Below are 22,922 nucleotides of genomic sequence, written 5' to 3' on the forward strand. Positions count from 1 at the left end.
AGCCAAACTCTTCTCATTGGTGCCCAGTGACAGGAAAAGAGACAATGGGCACAAAGTGAAGCAGAGGAAATTCTGTTTAAATGTAAGAAAGAAAGAAAAAAAAAATACTGTAAAGGGTGACTGAATATTGGAACAGGTTGCCCACACAGGTGGTGGAGTATCCATCATTTTAAGATATCCAAACGCCAATTGGGCAACATCCTGAGCAACCTGCTCTAGTTGATCCTGCTTTGAGGTGGTAAATGGAGTAGAAAAATGTCCTGAGGTTCATTAAGACTGTATGATTCTATGACATCGGCAACCTCAGTGGCATGTAGTTTAAAAGGACATCTGATCATCTCCTGACAAAATGAAAACAAAACAGAATCTTACAAAGTCATTAATTTTCACACATATGAGATTACTATAAGGCTTACCTAATATAACCATAAAGAAATCACAAAACATTTGTAATGGACATATATTCATTTTTAGAAAATCAAATTAATATTGCTGCAAAAGTAAAACCTGCTGCAAAAGTATGCATTGTAACTAAGCCTCTAAACTCCAGTAATACAAAACATTTTTAAGAAAAGACTGTTGTATTTTGAAGTATTGAGTTGCTATTTATGCAAGTACAAAGATACAGTATACTGACTTTTATCTACCCACAGTGATTTCAATAAAATAGTACACCTTACTACAAAGGAAAAGATTATGCAATTATAACCAGAACATAGTTATTATTTTCTTCATTGAAATTCCAAAAAAAAAGAAGAAATTACTGAAAACTTGACACATCTGGGATGGTTTCAGAGTACAAGATGTGATGGATCTTGCCAATTTTTATTTAACAACATGAAATCCCATGGCTCCCCTGAAATACTAAAATTGCTCTCTTAAGACATGCTACTGACCATCTGGGAGCTATAGAGACTTGGCAGATTTTCATACAGCTTTGTGAACTTATGAAACAAACATCTTATGCTTACACTTCATTTCTTCAATAACACTTCTGGGAAAACGGGATCTCTTGTGCTCTTAAACAAAATTGTTATGCCAAATTTGTATATTCATTAATTGTATTTAATTAGATGCTTCTGGGTTTAAAAAAAAAATCCAGAAAACAAAACAACTTGATTCAAGTTACATATAACAGACCAGAGAGTCCTGTAGCTTTATTCTGACAGGCTTGCCACAGTTGATGCTGCAGGCAAAGACTGAAACAGGGCACATGCAGAATGACATTGAAAACATCTTAAGATATACTGAAGAGATGAGATGGTAGCAAATTCAGGAGACACGCCTGCAGGAGAGAGGCAAATCACAGAAGTGCCATGTCAGCAGAAAAGAGGAGACATAACCCACCAGAATTCTCAGGGACTTGGAGAGGCTCAGATGTTTTCAGGAGGACAACGAACAACACAGACAGAGGCCAGAGGAAAACAAGATTTCAAAAAGAGCATTTCGAATACTTGAACCGTATCACAGAGGATGAAGGTGAATGGTCTGTGACCACCAGAAACACCAGCAAGAGCAATCTTAATCAAGTGTTGGGACAAACTCAACAAACTTTGGTGGGAGCTAGAGGAAAAGAACACCAGCCAGTAACTATACAGGATACATAAAATGGAAAGGAGAGAGAAATGAAAAGCAAACGAGAATCTGATCATAAGAACCAACTTTCTTTTTCACAAGCTGGGTGATGATGCAGGGTTGCACTGTGGGAGAAGATTCACGAAATAGGTAAAGGAGAAAACTAAAAGCAACAAAAGAGAATGAATGTAGCACAGCTTTCTTGGGTTAAACAACTTGAGAGTCCTCTATGACAGATTTTTTAGTAGTAAAATGCTTCCTCTGCTGGGTGTGGGGAGGGAACTGGTACTTTATACAAGCATCTAGCAAGAACAATGTGCAGTTGCAGGTGAAAACAATTTTTTTTGTTAATCTAATTTTGTTAATCCATCGTTAGTGACCTACAGCACATTTAACCTCACAGGCAGTCTTCACAAGATTATCATGTCTTTAAACCATTTTTTTTTTAATTGCAGATGATTGTGATGCTATTGATGAATCACCAACAGGCTGAAGCTCAACAGAATAGTTATTTTATAGTAAATAATGTACTCTACACTACCTGTGATTTTAAAGGGATAAAGTTAAAACTGTCTGCTTTGCTACCTGCTACAGCTTCCAATGAAACATTTTTTTTTAAACAGGCTGATTCAATATGGCCACACTAATTACCACAGGTAAAAAAGTACATTATAGTTCTTCAACAGCAACTGACCACATACATGTTCTTACCCCACAGTAAATGCCAGATAAAAGCAAACAAGCTTGTTGTAGCTGCCCTTCAAGTTGGTGAACTATACAGAACTTACCACTGGACAAAACAGCATGCACACAGCTGATGCCCATCATTTCAAAGCTTAACTATTCGTAAGAGTTTGTGTTCCTGCACATACTAGACCCCATGATATCAGGTCATTGATATCTGGGCACACATAGTGTAAACAGTGAAAAGAAGTCGGATTTATACAGCAGAATTTTTTATGCAGCAAAATTCTGCTACAACTAAATCAATCAGCTGAATGAATATAGCCCACAATTAAACAGCTCCACAATTACTTCAAAGAGACTTATCTCTCTTAGGAACTTCCACAGAAGAGCAGATGAGAAATACCATTTCATCACATGCCAGAACAATTACCACCCATTATCATGCCAAAATTATAAAATGAGGTTTTCAACATGAGTTCAATCTCAGTTTCTTAAGCTGTATTTCATTGGCACATGTACCTATGTACGTTTTTATCATTTCATCTATTAGGCAAATGCAGTTTCTTTTGAAACTGCCTTTGTCAAAGAAAACCTACCAAATCCAATAAATAGAGAAAGATATTTCTGTAGCTAATGTCCAGGAGTGAAAAACATGTCATCAGGATTCTGGTACTCTCTCTGATAGAGACATCCTCCCTCATGCAGAGTAACATTTTAATTTTCTCACATAAAACATGTGAAGAAACTTTATCAGAAATCACTTATTACTACTTCATGGTTATTTTATTGTTTTGAGGGCCAGGTATGGAGCATACTGCAGTACATTACTTTAATGACAAACGACAGGAATTAATGCAATAAATTGAAAGTAGTAGATAATGACAGGAGTAATCAGTGTCTAGACTTGACGGTCTGTCGTAAGATGTCTTTCACAAAAACATTTTATATTTAACTGTGTCCAGAGGGCCCTGCTGCCTTTGCCATGTTTTATATCCTTCTTTACAATCTGGCAAATCACTGACTCATGGTCAAACCCACTCAGCTACTGCACTTACCCGTAAGAAGACAAGCTAATTTGCAACACAAATGCAACTTATCTGGCAGCTAGTCAATTCTCTCACTGCTAACTGAACAATTACTACTATCAGTATGCACAGTTACAGGGCTTTGTCCTCAAGGAGAGCTTTGGAAAGAGTGTATGTGTATGCATATGCTTGTGTTTATTCTAGAACCATGAAATACTTATTTCACCTCTGATGAACACAGAATTGCACAGCTGATTGACAAGCACTGCTTCAAGAAAGACCAAGGCACATATTTTTCTTCTTAAAATAATCCTTACAATCATCATAAACTTGAACAAGTTGCATGCTGCTAAATAAAATCTTAGTTAAACATGTCAGTTACACTCAACATTCTAAAAACTGGGAATTACAGAGTTTTGTTTCTGGCCCTGCTGAAGAATATCCTCAGGCCTGGCACTGCTACTTCATAATTGCAGCCCCCTACACCCCACCCCCAAATATGAATTAGATATAAAATTATTTATACCATGTAACACAGAGGAAATTACTTACCTGTAATAGGATTACATTACTGACTCATCACGAGTGCAGTCAAGTACCATACCCTCACCTACTCCCCTCCCAACCCCCCCTACACTGAGCATCCCAGGGCATCCTAGGCACTGGCTCCCTGGTAATCAAAAAGACTTCTTTATCTTTGTAAATGATCCTACAAAAATACTCCAATGAGTCCAAATAACTAACATTATTTGACAAGTTCAGGCTAATTTTAATTATTTGTGGTAGTATTCAGAACTCTGTAGTGTAACTTTGAAAGTGAGAATGGTTAATAGCAGAAGTTCTCTACAAGCTGCTAACTTCGACACCAGCATGCTATTCAGAGTGGAAGAACAGAATTGGAAGAATTTACTATGCTTCCTCCATGTAAGTGGTGGTTTTGCTGTTCTAGTTTTGTCATAAAAACCACAAGACCCTACTGTCTGTGACTGCATACCTGATTAACTACAGAAACATTACCAGATAGAAGGACTGTAGGGATTAGTATTTTCATTATTACCACAGAAAACTCAGCTACAGTAAGGATAAATGTTTGACTTTAAGGATTCAAAAAGAAATGAGATATTTCTAGCTTAAACACCTACAGAACCCTCTTGCTGTTTCTAAATCTGCTTTGCAACTATCTATAAACATGGAACATTTCATTAAATCCCAGCCCTGTAATTTAACGTTACCTGACTAAAATCAAAATGACAATGGTATTGTCATTTTGGTGGGGTTCCCACCTCTGGAAGTATTTAAGAGAGATGCGGACATAGCCCTAAGGGACATGGTTTAGTGATGGGACTCAGCAAGTCAGGTCAACTGTTGGACTTGATGATCTTGATGGTCTTTTCCAACCTAGATGATTGTGATTCTATGGGTGACAAACCTGTAGGAAGCCGAAACAAACAATAACAAATAAGAGCAGAAATGAGGTTTACACAAATAAATTCAAATCAAGAAGAAGAATACAAGTTTTATTATTCCTGAACCTGCCATTTCACTATTATGTAAGCAGTAAGAACAGGCCACAGTAACCTTACAAGCTTCATGAGAAACGGAATTGCATAGTTAAGGTAAAATCAATTCACTACTTTACTATCCTTAAACAAAAAGATCCAAATTAATATAGATCAAGTTTCAAGTTGTAATATTTTATAAATATTTTAATATAGTAGGTAATGAAGCAATGTATTTTTATTGCTAAAATGAAATCTTAAATACAAAGCCTCAGTTCCTCAAAACAGCTTCAACAGTACTTCCTCTCAAAGCAACAGGAAGAAAAATGTAGAAGAAAAACTGTTGTGATGTATTTAAAGCAATTTTGAGGTTGTATTCTGGTCTTATTTGAGATATCTGTTCAGATATCTTTTAGAAACATTGAAGTACAGCTAGAATGATGGATGCTATTTGTTTTCTTGGTTGAACACTCATTACAACTACGTTGTTTTCTTAGTTGAACAGGCATTTCAACTCAATCTTTCAAATATTTTTGTCCACAATGGCAGACAGATCCATCTCTAGCACCTCATACTATGGTCCTACTAGTTCTCACAAATTAATCACCAAAACTAGGACAAAGTCAAAAGCTGTTCACCACACAAAAAGCAAATACACATACACACACACACACACACAAACACCCCCTTCTGGGATTTCAATAACACTGTTTCTTTACCTCCCTCTCAGAATGACTTATTGCCAAAAAAAAAAAAATGCTTGAGAGTAAGGACAAAAATGCTTGAGAGTAAGTGCAAAACACCTGGGGAGAGATGATACAGAAAAAGCAGTAGTCTTTAGCCTGTTCACATTCTGCTCTGCGTAGTCGCATTTCATCTCGATGATATGCTCTTGTTACCTGTACTAAATAATGTAATTCTCCTTCTATTACTTCTAACCTCTTTACAATGTTTGCTGATACCAATATCACAGAGTAATAATTAAATAAGTTACATTAAAAAGACACAAATAGATAAAGACAGGGGAAATGTGCAATTCTCCATGGCATTGTGAGACTTATAGAGGGCAATTACGATTTATGATTAATGAAAAGACCTACAAGTTAAACTACTCTCCCAGTATAACTGAAATGATTAGAAAGTATTGACATAAAATGACTAAAGTATCAATCCAAGTACTGGTAAGCAAAAAATGTCACTTATCCTGAAGTGAAATATAATTGTGCAATAAACAGTACAATCTACATAAAAGGACATAACATACACAGATTGTTTACAGGGAGGGACCATTATCACCCAAAACCAAATGAATATACATCAAATAATTCTAAATCCCAGGAGGACCTGCGAATATACACAAACATACAAATTTAAAATTAAAGTGGCAAGTAGAGTGGGAACTCTGACTACCAGCACTACAGGTACAAGGAGCACTGAGCCTAAGTGTCGTTAACCAAAAATGTTTGGTAAGGTGGGAGAAGAGGCAAGCACAAGTTTGTGCTCGCATTCCCACAACAGTTAAAATAACCTAAAATGTTGTGCCATGCTGTAATGCTTAAAATGATGTACTAAATAAAATGTTCATCTACTGATGAGCAGCCTTACAGGAAGCTATAGATGCAGACCAATGATGGTTTTTGGCAGCATGATTTTGCACACACATAAATACTGCCTATTAAGTGAGAAAAACAGCAAGAACTGTTTGAACTAGCTCCTTCCATTTTTCTCATACCACAATATGAGATGAAAAAAAATATTAAAGATAAACAAAAGATTAGTATTTCATATGTTTTTATCAACACTGGTTACTGGTACCAATAATTAAGGCATTTATTTCACACTATCTTACACTTCTGAAGCCTAACTTCTGAAATAAAGTCTTCCTCTTTCTCTTATTTTATGACTCAAATCCCATGCTCTAGAGGGGAACACATACAAAGAATATTTCAAGTTCTGGAAAGGACACCCTGTCCATTAAATTACTCATGAATTTACAACACACTTTGAGCAAAGGACAGGACAGCAGAGATGAATTTGCTCAGATAATCCACACAACTGAAATTAAAAAAAAAAAAAAAAGACACCTTTCTTCAGAAGAAAAAAAAGTGAAGTAATCAAAGCTTGGTAATTTTAGCTTTGAATCTGGAGAAAGGATGTCTCAATTACAAAAATATGCCCTTTAACATATATTCCTTACTACCTTATGTCTTTAAACATTAGATTGATTCCACTGATTAGATAAACACAATTAAGTCTGACTCGCTAATGCCTTATCTTTTCTATAAATCTATTTCCTGTATTAAATGAATCCTGTATTTAATTCATCCACAAACTCAAAATGTCAAAGAATTCACTTTAGACATAGAAATACACTCACCCTGTTTCCTTTCATGTTTTTTTTTCATGTTTTGCTTACTATTTAAAATTTCACCCTCTCAATTTCAATTTATTTTCAGGATATAATTGCTGAAACTGAATAACTTGGGCATTGTCACAAACAGTTAAGATATATTCAACAATTATAAGTTACCTACAGAAGTCCAGGTTAAAGATTTCTCCCATACTGACACAATACTGCATACAATAGCTTATACTAATTTACCTAAAACTTTCTCTACCTAAAACTTTATGTTGTATGACAGATATTAGACTGTGTAAACTAATTCCATTTTAATATTTATTATTCTAATTTTAGTATTTGCTTATTTCATTCTGTGTACCAGTAGTGATTCTAACAGTTTAGCCCTAGTATCACTTGGAATTTCTCTCTTCAAATCTCTTAAATAAAATCAGCCGCTAATATACAAAATTCACAAAACCCAGTTAATTCAGTTCCACCCACAATACAGAAGTATGAGAATTAATTTTTGAAAGGCAAATACAAAATGTATTAATATAAAGTTGTAAAAAGACTTTTAGTCAGTTCTCAGTAGTACACTCTCCTCAGTCTCCTCTTTCTTGCCCCCTACTTTGCACCAGCATAAATACTTGTGCTTCTTATACCATGGCAATGATCTGAAACAAGTTATGACCTACCCAAAAATTTGTTTATTTTAAAACACCAAGCAGCTCCCCAGTCTAATTCTCCATTTGGCTACACAAACACAATGAACAGGGCTTTGTTAAGCAATAGTGGCACCACTATATTGTACACCAGCATCTCAAGTATATTTTTGGATGCTGGAGAAGCAGTTCACACTCCCTACTTGACTAAACAAGGCAAATATTGTGATATTCATAAAACACACAATGCATTATAAAAACAGCATCCATAGCAAATAGCTTCCTACCACCTTCACATTAAGAGCTCTGCAAATAGATTTTTCAATCTGGCAATGAAAGATGGTTTAGCAAGGGTCAACTAAAACAAAATGCATTTTCAGTGAAAAATAAAACATTAGAAAACTTATTTCAATATCAGCGTGTGATTCTACCATCCCCAAACACTTGGTTTATACAATTCTTTTAAGACCCTAAGTTTTCTTTAAAATCTCAAAAAATATTTATCAAATTCAGATCAGTAATATTTTTTGAAAACCAAAAGTTGAAATGCTTACTGAACCACGATTTTAGTTTAGAACATGCAACACATCAAATAAAATGTCCAGAAAAATAAATTATGTGTGAGTAATACCAAGGAAAGTTAATCTTCTGACAAACAGAACAGTTTCATTGACAGATTAGGCTGAAGACAATTAAAAACACTTCTGTCAACATCCAGATTCATGGAGGTAAGTTTATCATGATCATCACAGGAGTTAATTGCCAGGAAAAGGAATGGTTGTACTAAAGCCTCCAGACAAATACAACTTCCTACAGAGAAACACAGGCAGAAGAAAGCCTTTCAGTAAGTTTATGTTATTTAACATACTTAATAGATGTCTTCTATTTTTAACAGTAAAATAGGACTGTGGAGCCAGTTGACGGCAAGTCATTATTCATCGCCAAAATCCCTTACCCAAGGAATCTAGTTTTAAAATAAAAAAAATCTACAGCCATGGTCCGTATTATGTCTTAACTGTCATTTCTTATTTTTTTTCAGATGAGAAAAAAGCTTAAGTCATGGTCTACTACATCAGATTTTTATTACCAGCTGACAGGTCAAAGACAAAACAATGTTTTTTAAGACTTGTCTAGACATTGAAGCTCCAGAGACTGGCATCAAAACACGTTCAATGTACACTAAGAATGGCAGGCCTCGAAAAGTTATCAGTTTGAAACAGCTTCAAAAGTGCAAGCCTCAGTTTCTCAAGGAAAGATTTCTACAACTGTTTTTCAGGAGGTAAGAAGAAGGTGAGGGATATGTTCTCCCTATTATTAGGGTTCTGGACACCACCCAGAGGTAGAGAGACGTACAACTCATTGTCTAAGAACTTTTGAGCTGTCAGATTCAATGTCGTAACAGAAAACAGAGTGTGATACTACAATGCTGTGATTGTTCTTTTGAGATTGGGATGGATGCACGCGCTGATCATGCACGCTCACCGAGTCTGTAGATGACACCAAGCTAAATGGTGCAGTTGACACAGTGGAAGAGGGGGATGCTATTCAGATGGATGACAGGCTTGAGAGGTGGGCCTGTGCAAACGTCTTGAAGTTCAACACGGCCAAGTGCAAAGTCCTGCACCTGAGCCAGGGCAATCCCAAGCACCAATACAGGCTGAGCAGAGAACGGATTGAGAGCAGCCCTGAGAAGAAGGACCTGGGGGTATTGGTTGACAAGAAACTCACCATGAGCTGGCAATGTGCCCTTGCAGCTAGAAAGCCAACCATATCCTGGGCTGTGTAAGAAGCAGCATGGGCAACAGGGCGAGGGAGGGGATTGTCCCCCTCTGCTCTGCCCTTGTGAGACCCCACCTGGAGTCCTGCATCCAGCTCTGGTGCCCCCAGCACAAGAAGGACATGGAGCTGTTGGATCGAGTCCAGAGAAGGGCCACAGGGACAATCAGAGGGCTGGAGCACCTCTCCTATAGAGAGGGACCAAGAGAGCTGAGGGTGTTCAGCCTGGAGAAGAGAAGACCTTATAGCAGCCTTCCAGTACCTAAAGGGGGCCTACAGGAAAGCTGAGGAGAGACTCTTTGTCAGGGGGTGGAGTGATAGGACAGGGGGGAATGGCTTTAAACTAAAAAAAAGGGTAAATTTAGATCAGGCATTAGGAGGAAATTCTTTGCTCATACGATGATGAGGCCCTGGCACAGGCTGCCCAGAGAAGCTGTAGATGCCCCATCCCTGGAAGTGCTCTAGGCCAGGCTGGACAACCTGGTCTGGTGGGAGGTGTCCCTGCTCACAGGATCCCTTCCAACCTAGATCATTCTATGTTTCTATGATCATGAGCTTTAAAGCCAAATGTATGTAGTAGTAGAAAAATGCTGTTGTCTTTCTCAGGAACAATAGCTAGCTTTTCAGAGCAACCGGACAAAAGTATTAAATTAGGAAACAGGTTAGTTTCTTTCGCTTCAACAATGAACAAAAATAATTACTTTTAAAATCATTTATAAATATGAATTTTATTTTTAATTTTTTAAAAGCTTTTATTTTTCAGGTAAAAGCAACCAGGTATATATAAAAGTAGATCTGGACAATATATAGAAGCATCAACAACAGTAATGTTGAGAGAAAAAAAATAAATGCAGCCATGTGACAGTATGCAAGTCGGAACACAACATCATTAATATCGAGAATATTGGACACCAAAATCAGTACTTCAGTTGAGCAACTCTTGCCAGTGTCTGTTATCTAAAGGGTCTGGAAAAGGCTGCAGCTTGTATTTCTCTGTAAAATATTTCTTAGATTCTGTGAATTACTAGATTTTACTAAGTTGTATTATACTATGTATATAAATAATAGAATTCTCTTCATTTAAAAGCTGTGTTATTACAATGTCTGATTGAAACTATGGGCAAAACCCCTTAGCTCAAATTAGCAACGTTTTCTTTAACTTCCTCAATGGACTTTTGCATTGAAGTACGTACACGAATCTCCAACCTGCACCTATCCATCAGTACAGACCTACTGCAGAAATGGGCTTCTGCAGGATGGCAAGGGTGCTGACTTTGCTGTTACCATGTCTAGGCTTTTAAGAGATGGTCCGTATTCCAGCCTGCTTATAATAGAAATAAACAATGAGTGGAAAAAAATGAAGGAAATTTCAGCAATCAACTTTGGAGACAAAAAAAAGACAACTGTGATACGAACTGCTCCAACACAACAGTTAGAGGAAACAAAAACGTGCCAGGTGTACTCTGCTGTATATTCTTATTATCCCTCATATGCAGCAGAAGGCTCTAAGTGTTGCTGAGAAAATACATCTTATCAAATCCCTCATGGCATACATGCAGCATGCAAAATAACAGACTGTCAAAAAAATAAACTAGAAAAAAAAAGTAATTAACTCTACTTATGTATAATTTACAAGTCAAAAAAAAATGCCAGCATGTGCTTTCAAAGATTTTTTAAATTACCTTTTAAAGCACAGCAATGACAACTTATAAAAATTAAATGTAAAATAGTCATAATTGGTAAAAATAAATAAAAATAACAAATTTTTGTCTTTACATTAGTATACTGTTATGTTACAGATCTTTTATTATTATTACAGAGTTTTTCTTGCTTTAAAAAAGTGAAGGAAGGCTGAGGCACATGCATATTGTATCCAGGGTTCAAAACACATATCAACAGAAGTCTTTGTTATTTTTGTTTCTTTTTAAGTAAACAGACATCCTCTCTGCTTTTATTTAAAAAAATAATAGTATTTTTAACGCATCTCTGGTGAACATAGGAGCTTTTCTCTGATCAAATTCTTCTACGCAAGAAACGCGATAGAAACACACTGACCCTCTAAACTTCAGTGCAAGGACAGGTAGCACAAGGACTACCCTTCATCTCCCGACAGGTATGAGCAGTTACACCTGATTCACCCCACATAACCTTAGGTACCTAATGCTGAGCATTTAGATTAAGACTTCATCCATCTTGTAGTCTGACAGGTTGCTTCCGTACTACAAAACCAGCACCGCCAGGGAACGTCGCTGGCCACTGGCACTCCAGCAGTGTTACTCAGTGGTATTTTTCAGATGGGTCCTTGGCACGGCTGTGGCCAGACACCCCTCCCCAGCTATTCCCAGGACGAGGTGGGGTTAGAGCTGGCCACCGGCATTCCCCAGAAGATAGTTTGTCCATGGTCATCCTCTCCAAGGTCACAAAACCATTTTGTATACGGACCACAGATCACTCTGTGCTGGTGCACCCAAAAGCAGTCCTGGCACCTTTATAGTGTAGTTATATATGGTTAACATCAGGAGGACCCAACAAAGAGCAATTTAATCACCTATGTGAGCTGAATTGTGCTTTGGAGATACCTCTTTCTCCTATATTGTGAGGAGACCTTGAATAAATACAGATTCATTTCTTCACTGCCTCCCTTCAGTACCTAGAAATTATACAGAGTGAAGGCAGATAAACTTTGTTTTCCACATATATGTATATTAAAATATTTCTTATATATGTTTTTCACAAAGACTACATTTGTTCTATGAATATTTGATTTACAATTTACAAATAGATACCTACATAAACGTGCACACATTCAAATATACATGGATACTACAACACAACACAGTATCCTCAAGTAACCGTAACAAAAAGACATTCCCAAATTTGATCAGAGTTTTTGTACAGTTCTTAAATAGTCTTTGATTCTTGTGCACATACTCTCTAGAAAAATCTGCAATAAATTAATAACAAAACTTCAAAACTGAACTCCTCCTTTGCCAAACAATAACCAGTTGTCAGAGTAAGAGGAAAATAGCTAAACCAAAGATAAACAACAATTTAAACAAAAGGAACTACTTCAACATTCTGCAAATAATTTCCTCCTCGACAACAGAAGCCAACTATATGCATCACCAGGAAGCAACAACTCTTATCAGCAAGTGAGGGAAAACAGTAATGCTAGCAATAAAAATTAACTTAAAGACAAAAATTAAAGTGCTATTTCAGGCAAACGATTTATAGGAGGTTGTTGAACATAACAAAAAAGTGCAGAAAGTGCTCTTAACTCTGTGGAAAGGTTGAGGCCTGCAGAACAAATCCTATGTTCTGACTAATGGGAGAGAAGCTGCAACATGTGCTTTTCCAAAAAACTGGAGGTAAAAAGTCCATACTTGTTCAGACTTCTCTGTTTCAGCTCATGTATTCTGCACTGAAGAGCTGCAGATCACACACCCTTAGCCTCATTTTAGTAAGTATGTCACGTGTAAAGCGTTCTCAAGGAAGCTAACAGCAAAGTAGTTTATATACACAATATACACAATTGCACAATAGGTAATCATGCTAAGCCCTGAAAAGTAGTGACTGGGCATTTGGACTAGAAGTTGAGACAATTTTATCAAGCCCCTGTTTGCACTACACAGTTCTAGAGGAATATGCCTACCTATTTTCTCTGCATTTTTTTATGACTGACATTACACTTAATCAAAGCAAATAATTACACTTAATCAAAGCAAATAATTACTGAAATTAAAAATTTTCATTTTCCTTATAGAATACTCACTCTGAAAGAGGCAAGTACTATCTGGAAGAGCTAATAATACCTGGGGACTGATACCAAGCAGTTACTCTGAACCTCCAAAGAGTAGAAGTGCCTCCTGTGCTCACCCAGTTTCATCATAACTATTTTACACTGATTTTGCCTATATGCAGTTACAAAATCCAACAGTGTAAGGCTTTCAGATCATACTTATGGAAGAGCAAATCGCCTTTTCCCAGTTTTCTCCTCATTGGGATGAGCCGTTCTTGAGCATGGAGGAGAGCGCTGTTAAACAAAATGCAACCAGGTCTCCTAGACCCAGCCCCCATCTTCCTAACGTAACCCACTCCACCTAAAATACCCAGTATATTCTAACACACCCTACTTCTTCTAGGCTACTACATAATGTAATTGAGCCTCCTGAAAAGTTTCTGCCAAAGAGAGCTCTTGGATTTTCTGAGAAATATATATTAACACTTTATTATGTAAATAATTAAGTGTTCTATTATCTGAAACTTGAAAGGCAAATTTTCCAGTGACCTTTGCCATGTTAGTTGCATATAAATAAATATGCCAGATAACCTGAAAGGAAGTCTATTACTTTAGTGCTTTCGTAATTCATTAGTAATCAAGTACTTACAATAAGCAAGAGGGATCTAGACAGGCTTGAGAGGTAGGCCTGTGCAAACCTCTTGAAGTTTAACAAGGCCAACTACAAGGTCCTGCACCTGGGATGGGGCAACCCCAAGCAGAAATACAGGCTTTAATCTAAAAGAGGGTAAATTTAGATAAGGCATTAAGAATAAGTTTTTTACTCAGAGGATGGTGAGGCACTGGCACAGGCTGCCCAGAGAAGCTGTGGATGCTCCATCCCTGGCAGTGCTCAAGGCCAGGCTGGATGGGGCTTTGGGCAACCTGAGCTGGTGGGAGGTGTGGGGCATTGGAATTGGGTGATCTGTAAGGTCCCTTCCAACCCATACCATTCTGTTATTCTATGATCTAAACCTGAAAGACACTGGTAAGTTGAACACATACAAACATAAAATCATGGCAAAGTTTTTTCAACTCTTCATTTGTTGCTCATTTGTTTTGGAACTAGATGTTACTCTTTTGCTCCATTTGCTAAATGGAACTTTTTATAATGCTTAATCCAACAGATCACTACATTAAACATGCTTTTAAAAGCTCTGTGCCTCTCATCATTTTATGCTGACACCTTAAAGGTATCTAGTGAGAAAAAAGGTATCTAGTGAGAAAAAAGCTCAGCTACAGCATATATACCTAAGGAGTGACCTAAGAGACTACGCATGTTGAAGTGATGCTGGCATATTAGTGTCAGCAAAAAAAAGTTTAACTCTCAACTGTTAAAATGTGGATTAAGCAGCAGATCAGAAAAGTTGGACTTTTTTTTTTATATTATAATGGTTTAGAGAACGAATTTGAATAATTCCCCTAGAAGAACACACCATGTCACGAAGATCAATCTATTGCCTGCTCTGTCTGTAGCACTTTAATATATCCTTCTTTAATGTGCCACTGCAAAAGCTAATTGTAAAACATTATTAGTCAGTCTAATTTAGATCAACAAGTGACAAAGCAACGTCAATTATTTATTTCAACATTGGTAAATCTCTGTAAGCTCAGCCAAAAGAGAGTTTTACAGATGAAACCGTGACCTTCCAAAACCAGTGCCAGTTTGAGAGATGGAGATATTTTTTTAACATAATAAAGAAAATGAACCATCAGAAATAAGAGACTAGTGTAACTTTTATTTTTCAGAATTAATTGAAACATTAAATGCAAATCAATAAGAACTTAAACCCAACAGTGTCTATCTGTAAAAAAAAAAAAAAAAAAAAACATTTTTTGCACTTCTTAGGTTTTAATGAGAAGAACTCTACCTCCACCTAGTGGGCAGCTATGAAAACGTTTCTTTTTTTAAAAAAAAAAAGAGAGATTGAAAATTTATCTACATCAATATGCAATTCACTTATATCGGAGATGCTAGTCAGACAAAAGATTTCCACTCCTTGCTGTTAGCTTTCAACACATCTTATGTTTGAGACCATTCCATTATTTAATCTCATCTGAACCCATTCTTAGGCTTGTGTCCACAGGAATTGTTATCTAGCATTCTAAATACACTGCAACAATCTGCTGTTTTCAATATCCTGAAGTTGAGTATAATTTTTTATTCTTTTGTGTAGTGCTGGATTTAAAGAAAAAATGTATAGGACAATCAACAAAAAACAGTTTTTTTTTATTTTAAAAACTTTTTTTTTTTTTTTTTTTTAACTCCCAGTGCATGGGGATACATCCATGCTAGTATCTCAGTTTGGACAATGTGCCAGCATTATAAGTTTCATATAAGCAAAAGTAATCTCTCTTCTAAAATATACTGCATTCTTTCAACCAACAGACTGCTTCTCAAAAGAACGTACATGTTGTGTTTGTTTGTTTTTTTGTTATATCACTCCTTTCCACATATATAAGGAGCAGACAAATGTGAGACTTCTTCCATATATCTGATTTTTCACACTATCAGAAAGTAAGAAAAAAAAAAAAAAGGATTACTGATTATAACAACCTACCAATCAAAACTGTAGCTCAGAACTTCCTAACCCATGTCCTCCACAATATATTAGACCACTGGGGTAATCAACTTGTTCTACACCCATTCCCAGCATCTCCCCACCTTCCTTCCCACTCCTCAGAAGACTGAAGTGTGGATCAGAAACTGTTCCCTTCAGCACCACTTTTGCTCTGTCTCCACACTTAACGGGCTTACTGCACATGCATTACACCAGGTACATACAAACACTGCACAAGCAACTGGCATAAAAGCTGAAAACCCATTTTGCTGGTGCCTGCAGCCCCATACGATTCACCTGTGCCACTCCTGAGCTTAACAATGGGCAAAGAGCAGGCCATATGAGTTTTTCTAGCGGCCCCATTATTCCTTGCTCCCCCCAAAAACACTGAGACTCACTTTACAAGCACAAATCAGTCAGTTTCATCTCACTTATACGCAGACACGTACTTACCAAAAATGAAAACAGGAACATTTGTGGGGAAGTAACACCATCACTGCTGTGATGCTCCCTTACCAGAAGAACAAGCTACCTGACCTAACCAAACACAGAAGTGGTAAACGCTGTTCTGTATATGTGATAGTGGATCCACTTACAAAATTCACCCTTCATCATATTAATTTTGCCATGCCCGTTACCTTGTTGTCTCTTTTCAAAAAGAAATAAAGTTGAATTTATTACTTTCCATTCTTTATTTAGTCTTGCTTCTTCCCATCTGTTTCCTTCCAGAACCTGCTTCTTTTCTCCATCCCACAAGTAACACCAACTAAGATACCACCTTCAATTCCCACTAGTTTTCAGGCTTTGCTTTTCTTCTGAAGTTCTGCAATGAATATCACAGAATCACAGAATTGTAGGGGTTGGAAGGGACCTCGAGAGATCATCAGGTCCAACCCCGCTGCCAAAGCAGGTTCCTTAGAGCAGGCTGCCCAGGTAGGCGTCCAGGCGGGCCTTGAATATCTCCAGAGAAGGAGACTCCACAACCTCCCTGGGCAGCCTGTCCCAGTGCTCCGTCACCCTCACTGTGAAGAAGTTCTTTCGCATGCTGGTGCGGAACTTCCTGTGCTCCATGTTGTGGCCATTGCCCCTTGTCCTGTCCCCACAAACCACTGAAAAGAGGTTGGCCAAATCCCTCTGTCTCCCACGCCTCAGGTATTTGTAAACATTGATAAGATCCCCTCTCAGTGTTCTCTTCTCCAGGCTGAACAGACCCAGGTCTCTCAGTCTTTGCTCACAGGGAAGATGCTCCAGGCCCCGTATCATCTTTGTTGCCAAGAAATCATCCGTTTATCAAAAAATATCATCAAAATATCATCCTTTTAACTGAATGCAGCACAATACAACTCAAAATCTTTAACTGTTACTAAACTTTGCTACTTTTTGAAACAATCTGCGTTATTTCATTTCTACACAATTTGTACAGAGGTTTATTCAGAAAACAGACCACAGAAGTCTAACCCACGATTACAACCACCACTTTTCACCAGAGAGAATGAACATTCCTTTCATACTGCTTCTTCAAGTTCATTGTGATGGTATGCCAACTATTCCACCTGTCCAAGTAATAAAAGCCTCCATAGATTAAATATCTGTGCTAAATCTTTTCTACAGGAGGTCCACCTGAAAATTACATATGGTGACAATGCCATATTACCACAATTGCCTAAACTCTGCAACATGTGATAATTTCCCCTCAAGTATAAGGACTACAGATTTAACTCGGAACTTAAGTTAAACCTAAGATACCAGTGTTAACACCAGAGAATGAAAAGTCTCCTGAAAACTACATCTTAATTTCTTGCTATTTTTTTTCCACATTTCTTATAAACCATTCAGTGTTTCTCAGTAGCTCACATAAGCACCACAGTGAGATACAGTTCTCATTAAAATCAGAAACAAAACCACAAGTTGCTACTCATTAATAGGTTGAGTTTTTTGTAAGGTTCTCTAACCAACATTAAAAGGAAAGTCTTAGGACAAAACTCAGTCCCTCACACTAACCCATGATATTAAAGGCACAAAGAATATTTATTCTGAGCAGCAGGCAATAAAGCAGTCTGATCTCCCAGCTGCAGACCACATGGATTATTTGCTACTGTTCAAGAGATTTATTGCATTTTACAAACAAAACTTAAAATTAATTTTAAAAGCAAACTAAGAGATAAAAACATCTACAGGGAACTGAGGCGTGTTTCACAGAATATATCATCCTAAAGCAAAATATGAGGAGGATAAAGGTGGGAAGGAGGATGACAGAAATAAAGATGAATTTCTGTTTCATATATAGTAAATATTAGTGATTACCAGCTGCAGAATGAAAGCATTTAGAAATAATTCATTTTCTCAAGCTGAAAAAGGCAAACTCTGTATCTCAAAAAGGACAGAATAGGTCTACCGTTCTTAGATCATTGTTTTTAACATTGGAAATGGTTTATACGAATATGTTAACAATACACAATTACTTGGGCTATTTTGTGTTCGAAGACTTTTATATTACTGTAGCCGATTGATGTGGCTACTGCATTAAAGGTGTTGATTAATATAGTGGCAGCATGTTTGAAACGATTTATCTTAATTTCAGTTTAATTTAAAGTCACCTTTTAAAAGTTTCAAAATTGTATTGACAAATTTCTGAACTTGGAACCTACAGAACTCACGAACAGAGGTGTATGTATAGGAATGAACCACTACCCCCTTGAATAGTGTCAACATCAGAACGAACAGTAAGAAGATGAACCTCTTCAATTATTTGAGCAGAAAGCCTTTCCTCAAAGAAAATATTTTAATCAGAACACACGAAGTGTTTTTAAAATAACATATAAATTTTCCTGGTTTAGACTTCTAAGTTTTTCTCTCTTACAGATTGCCTCAGTCATCCCTTCTTTTTACTGACAGGTACAGTTTATAGAATCACAAGGGTTGGAAAAGACCTCCAAGATCACCTGGTCCAACCACCACCCTACTACCAATGTCACCCACTAAACCACGTCCCTAAGCACCACATCCAACCTTTCCCTAAACACCCTCAGGGACGGTGACTCCACCACCTCCCCAGGCAACCCATTCCAATGCCTGACTGCTCTTTCTGAGAAGAAATGTCTCCTCATTTCCAGCATGAGCCTCCCCTGGTGCAGCTTGAGGCCATTAGTTACCTGTGAGAAGAGGCCAACCCCCAGCTCCCCACACCTTCCTTTCAGGCAGTTGTAGAGAGGAATGAGGCCTCCCCTGAGCCTCCTCTTCTCCAGACTAAACAACCCCAGTTCCCTCAGCCACTCCTCACAGGACTTGTGCTCCAGGCCCTTCACCAGCTTTGTAGCCCTTCTCTGGACATGCTCCAGGGCCTCGATATCCTTCCTGTGGTGAGGGGCCTAAAGGTGAATACAGCACTCAAGTTGTGGCCTCACCAGAGCAGAGTACAGGGGGATGATCACCTCCCTGGTCCTGCTGGCTGCACTACTCCTTGTCCAAGCCAGGATGCCATTGGCCTTCTCGGCCATGTGGGCACACTGCCAGCTCATGTTCAGGTGAGCACTGACCAACACCTCCAGAGCCTTTTCCCCTGCACAGCTTTCCAGCCATTCTGTCACAAGCCTGTAGCACTGCATGGGGTTGTTGTGGCCAAAGTGCAGGACCTGGCACTTAGCCATGCTGAACCTCATCCCACTGGCCTCTGCCCATCGACCCAACCTGTCCAGATCCCTCTGTAGGGCCTTCCTACCCTCTGGCAGGTCGACACTTCCCCCCAGCTTGGTGTCCTCTGCAAACTTACTGAGGGTGCACTCAATTCCCTCATTCAAGTCATCAATGAAGATATTAAAGAGGATGGGCCCCAACACCGACCCCTGGGGAACACCACTGGTGACCGGTTGCCAGCTGGATTTCACTCCGTTCACCACCATTCTCTGGGCCCAGCCACCCAGCCAGTTTTTAACCCAGCCAAGAGTGTACCTGTCCAAAACATCGGCTGACAGCTTCTCCAGGAGAATACATGGGAGAGACCATGTCAAAGGCCTCGCTAAAGTCTAGGTAGACTACACCAACAGCCTCTCCCTCATCCACCAGGCGGGTCACCCAGTCATAGAAGGAGATGAGGTTGGTGAGGCTGGACTTGCCTTTCATGAACCCATGCTGACTGGGCCTGATCCCCTGATTGTCCCACACATGCTGTGTCACTGTACTCAGGATGACCTGTTCCATCACCTTCCCTGGCACTGAGGCCAGGCTGACAGGCCCGGAGTTCCCTGAATCCTCCTTACAACCCTTCTTATAGATGGGCATCCCATTAGCAAGTCTCCAGTCTTGCTAATTAATGCTCCAGACCTGTCTGGATGACCATGACCGCTGACAGATGATGTAAAGTGGCTCAGCAATCACATCCACCAGCTCCCTCAGCACCTGGCACCACAGATTTGTGACAGTCCAGGTGGAGCAGCAGGTCTCTAACTGTTTCCACCTGAACTGTGAGGGGTTTATTCTGTTCCTCATCCCAGACTTCCAGGTCGGGAGGGTGAGTACCCCGAGGATAAATGGTCTGACTATTAAAGACAGATGCAAAGAAGGCATTGGGAATCTCGGCCTTTTCCTTATCCTCAGTAGCCATGTTCCCCACTGCGTCCAGTAAAGAATGGAGATTCTCCTTGGCCCACCTCTTGCCATTAATATATTTATAAAAACATTTTTTGTTATCCTTAACCATAGTGGCCAGGTTGAGCTCATGTTGGGCTTTAGCCTTTCTGATCTGTCCCCTGCATACGCTAGGAAATTCCTTGCACGCTCCCCAGGTTGCCTGTCCCTTCTTCCACTGGACATAAACTCTCTTTTTGTCCCAGACACACATCAAAAGTTCCCTGTTCAGCCACACCGGCCTTCTTCCCCACCAGCTAGACTTACGGCACACAGAGACAGCCTGCTCCTGCACCTTTAAGACTTCCTTCTTGAGGAGCTCCAGCCATCCTGGGCCCCTCTGCCCTCCAGGGCTGGCTCCCAAGGGACCCTCCCTGCCAGTGTCCTGAACAGTTCAAAGTCTGCCCTCTGCAAGTCCAAGGTAGCAGTTTTACTGACCCAGGAGGGTCAGTAACTTTGTGGCTTCACAAAGAATAGAGAACTCTACCATTTCGTGGTCACTCTGCCCAAGACAGCTCCCTACCACCACATCTCCCACCAGTCCTTCTCTGTTTGTGAACAGCAGGCCTAGCGGGGCACCCCCTCTGGTAGGCTCACTAACCAGCTGAGTCAGGAAGCTCTCTTCCACACGCTCCAGGAACCTCCAAGGCTGCTTCCTCGGGGCTGTACTTCCAGCATATGTCCAGCTGTATTTCCAGCATATGTCCAGGAAGTTAAAGTCCCCCATGAGAACAAGTGCTGACGATTGAGCGACTTCCACCAGCTGCTTATAGAACACCGCATCCGTCTTTTCATCCTGGTTTGGCGGTCTGTAAACAGGCCCTCACCAGTTTAACAGAAGATAAGTGCATGCTGACCTATTATGGAAATATTTGTATCAGGAAAATAATGTCATTGCTGATTTGGAACAATGAATAAAGCAGAGATGCTTTATATGACTAAAGTCAGAATAGAGTTAAATATCCAGCATTCTGAAGATTTTAAGAGGACTATTCTTAGAATTGTAGTTTGGTTTTTTTTGTTGTTGTTCTAGAGAAGAACTAGTCAAATTATGTAGTTAACATATTACTTATAGCCACTCATACCTCCTTTATCCATCCCCCACTCCAAAGTGATTTTCTGCTTGAAGCATAACAGGAGAACGGAACCATTTATGCAATATCCCTTCAAAAATCTTGCTGAAATCCAAAAGCTCAGTACACCTATTAGAAGATGTTCAGAGTGGCCACCTGAACCTGAACCTGACTTCTCCAAAGAATTAAACAGAATTACTGTGCATTAACTGCTCTGCACTATTTGCCTGGTCACTGCATATGTGAAAATACACTTACTTGTAAAAACCGCTGCACAGGATGAGCACACATCTGCAAGGTAAGAGAAAGCTTGCAGAGTAGCTGAAGCATTACTTACGCTATGGCTTACCCCACAATACCTTATTTACCTTCTCAAGTTTCAGACCCATTTTTTTTTGTCTCTCTCCCTTTATCATTTTTTTTGTTACGCAGCCACACAGAAATGAGAGACCTGAATACAAACTTCACGTCACAGCAGCTAACCCCACCAGCAAGGAACACCGCTTATTCAGTGCAGATGGCAGAGCGAAACAAAAAAAGAATGACTGCTGTGTTTCTTAAATACGAAATCGAGCGCAGGAGTATAGCAAGTTGCCTGGTGTTCAGAAAAGGGATCAAAATACCATCGAGCACTTGGCTAGACGGAGAAAGGTTGCACTGGTACCTCCTGTTTTCGGCCAGACTTGCGCCTTCATCCTTCAGCCGCCTGCTTTTCTCCACGCAGCCCCCCACGAGGCCTTCCTTCCTCCTCTTCGCCGCGAGCACCCAGCCCTCGTCGTCCTCCTCCCCCGCCAGACCCCTGTCGTCCGCAGCGTCTGCCTCGAACTGCCGGGAGGTGGCCCTGGAAACCTTCTCGCCGATCCTCCTCTTCCACCCGAAGGAGGCCATGGGGAGCGCTGCGGGAGCGCCGAGACCCCCGGCACCCCCCCGCCGGCCGGCAGGAAGAGGAAGGGCGCGGAGCCGAAGGACAGGTGCGGCTGTGGGCGCCGCGGGGCGTGACGGGAGATGTAGTCCACGCGCGGAGGCGAGACGAGAAGGGCGGGTGCGGCTGTGGCGCCGCGGGGGGTGATGGGAGGTGTAGTCCCCGCGGGAAACGGCAGCCACCGGGGGCGCTGGGCTGTGGCGGCGGCCATGACGCGACAGGGGGGGCGTCGTGGTGACGGGCAGGGCCCCCTGCTGCTGGCCGCCAGGAGGGCAAATAAAACAAATAAAACTAAACAAAAGAAACAAAAAGAAAACAGGCAGGGTACGGGGGTTAAAAGTCGCTCCCTAGTTATAAGGGCAGAAGGCAGGGCTTATAACACTACAAGACAGCATGCACA

The 22,922-nt window shown here is 39.7% G+C and overlaps 1 protein-coding gene and 1 long non-coding RNA gene across 2 annotated transcripts in view; both read right to left on the reverse strand.

The window, feature by feature from the left end:
* The window catches only part of TTC33 (tetratricopeptide repeat domain 33), a 52,327-nt gene extending 29,747 nt beyond the window's left edge, over positions 1 to 22,580 (reverse strand). Inside the window, exon 1 of the mRNA XM_080573780.1 lies at positions 22,265 to 22,580. Coding sequence (XP_080429906.1) covers positions 22,265 to 22,488 — 224 coding nt within the window. The 5' untranslated portion in view covers positions 22,489 to 22,580. The remainder of the gene's footprint in view (positions 1 to 22,264) is intronic.
* LOC308185531 lies at positions 15,153 to 22,216 on the reverse strand. The gene is made up of 2 exons (XR_013943442.1): positions 21,129 to 22,216; positions 15,153 to 15,851 (listed from the first exon to the last, which is right to left on the reverse strand). It is a non-coding gene; the product is annotated as an uncharacterized lncRNA (long non-coding RNA).
* Positions 22,581 to 22,922: the final 342 nt, after the last annotated feature.

Source organism: Anser brachyrhynchus (assembly GCF_964034855.1).
Source record: "Anser brachyrhynchus genome assembly, chromosome: Z".
NCBI lineage: Eukaryota > Metazoa > Chordata > Aves > Anseriformes > Anatidae > Anser > Anser brachyrhynchus.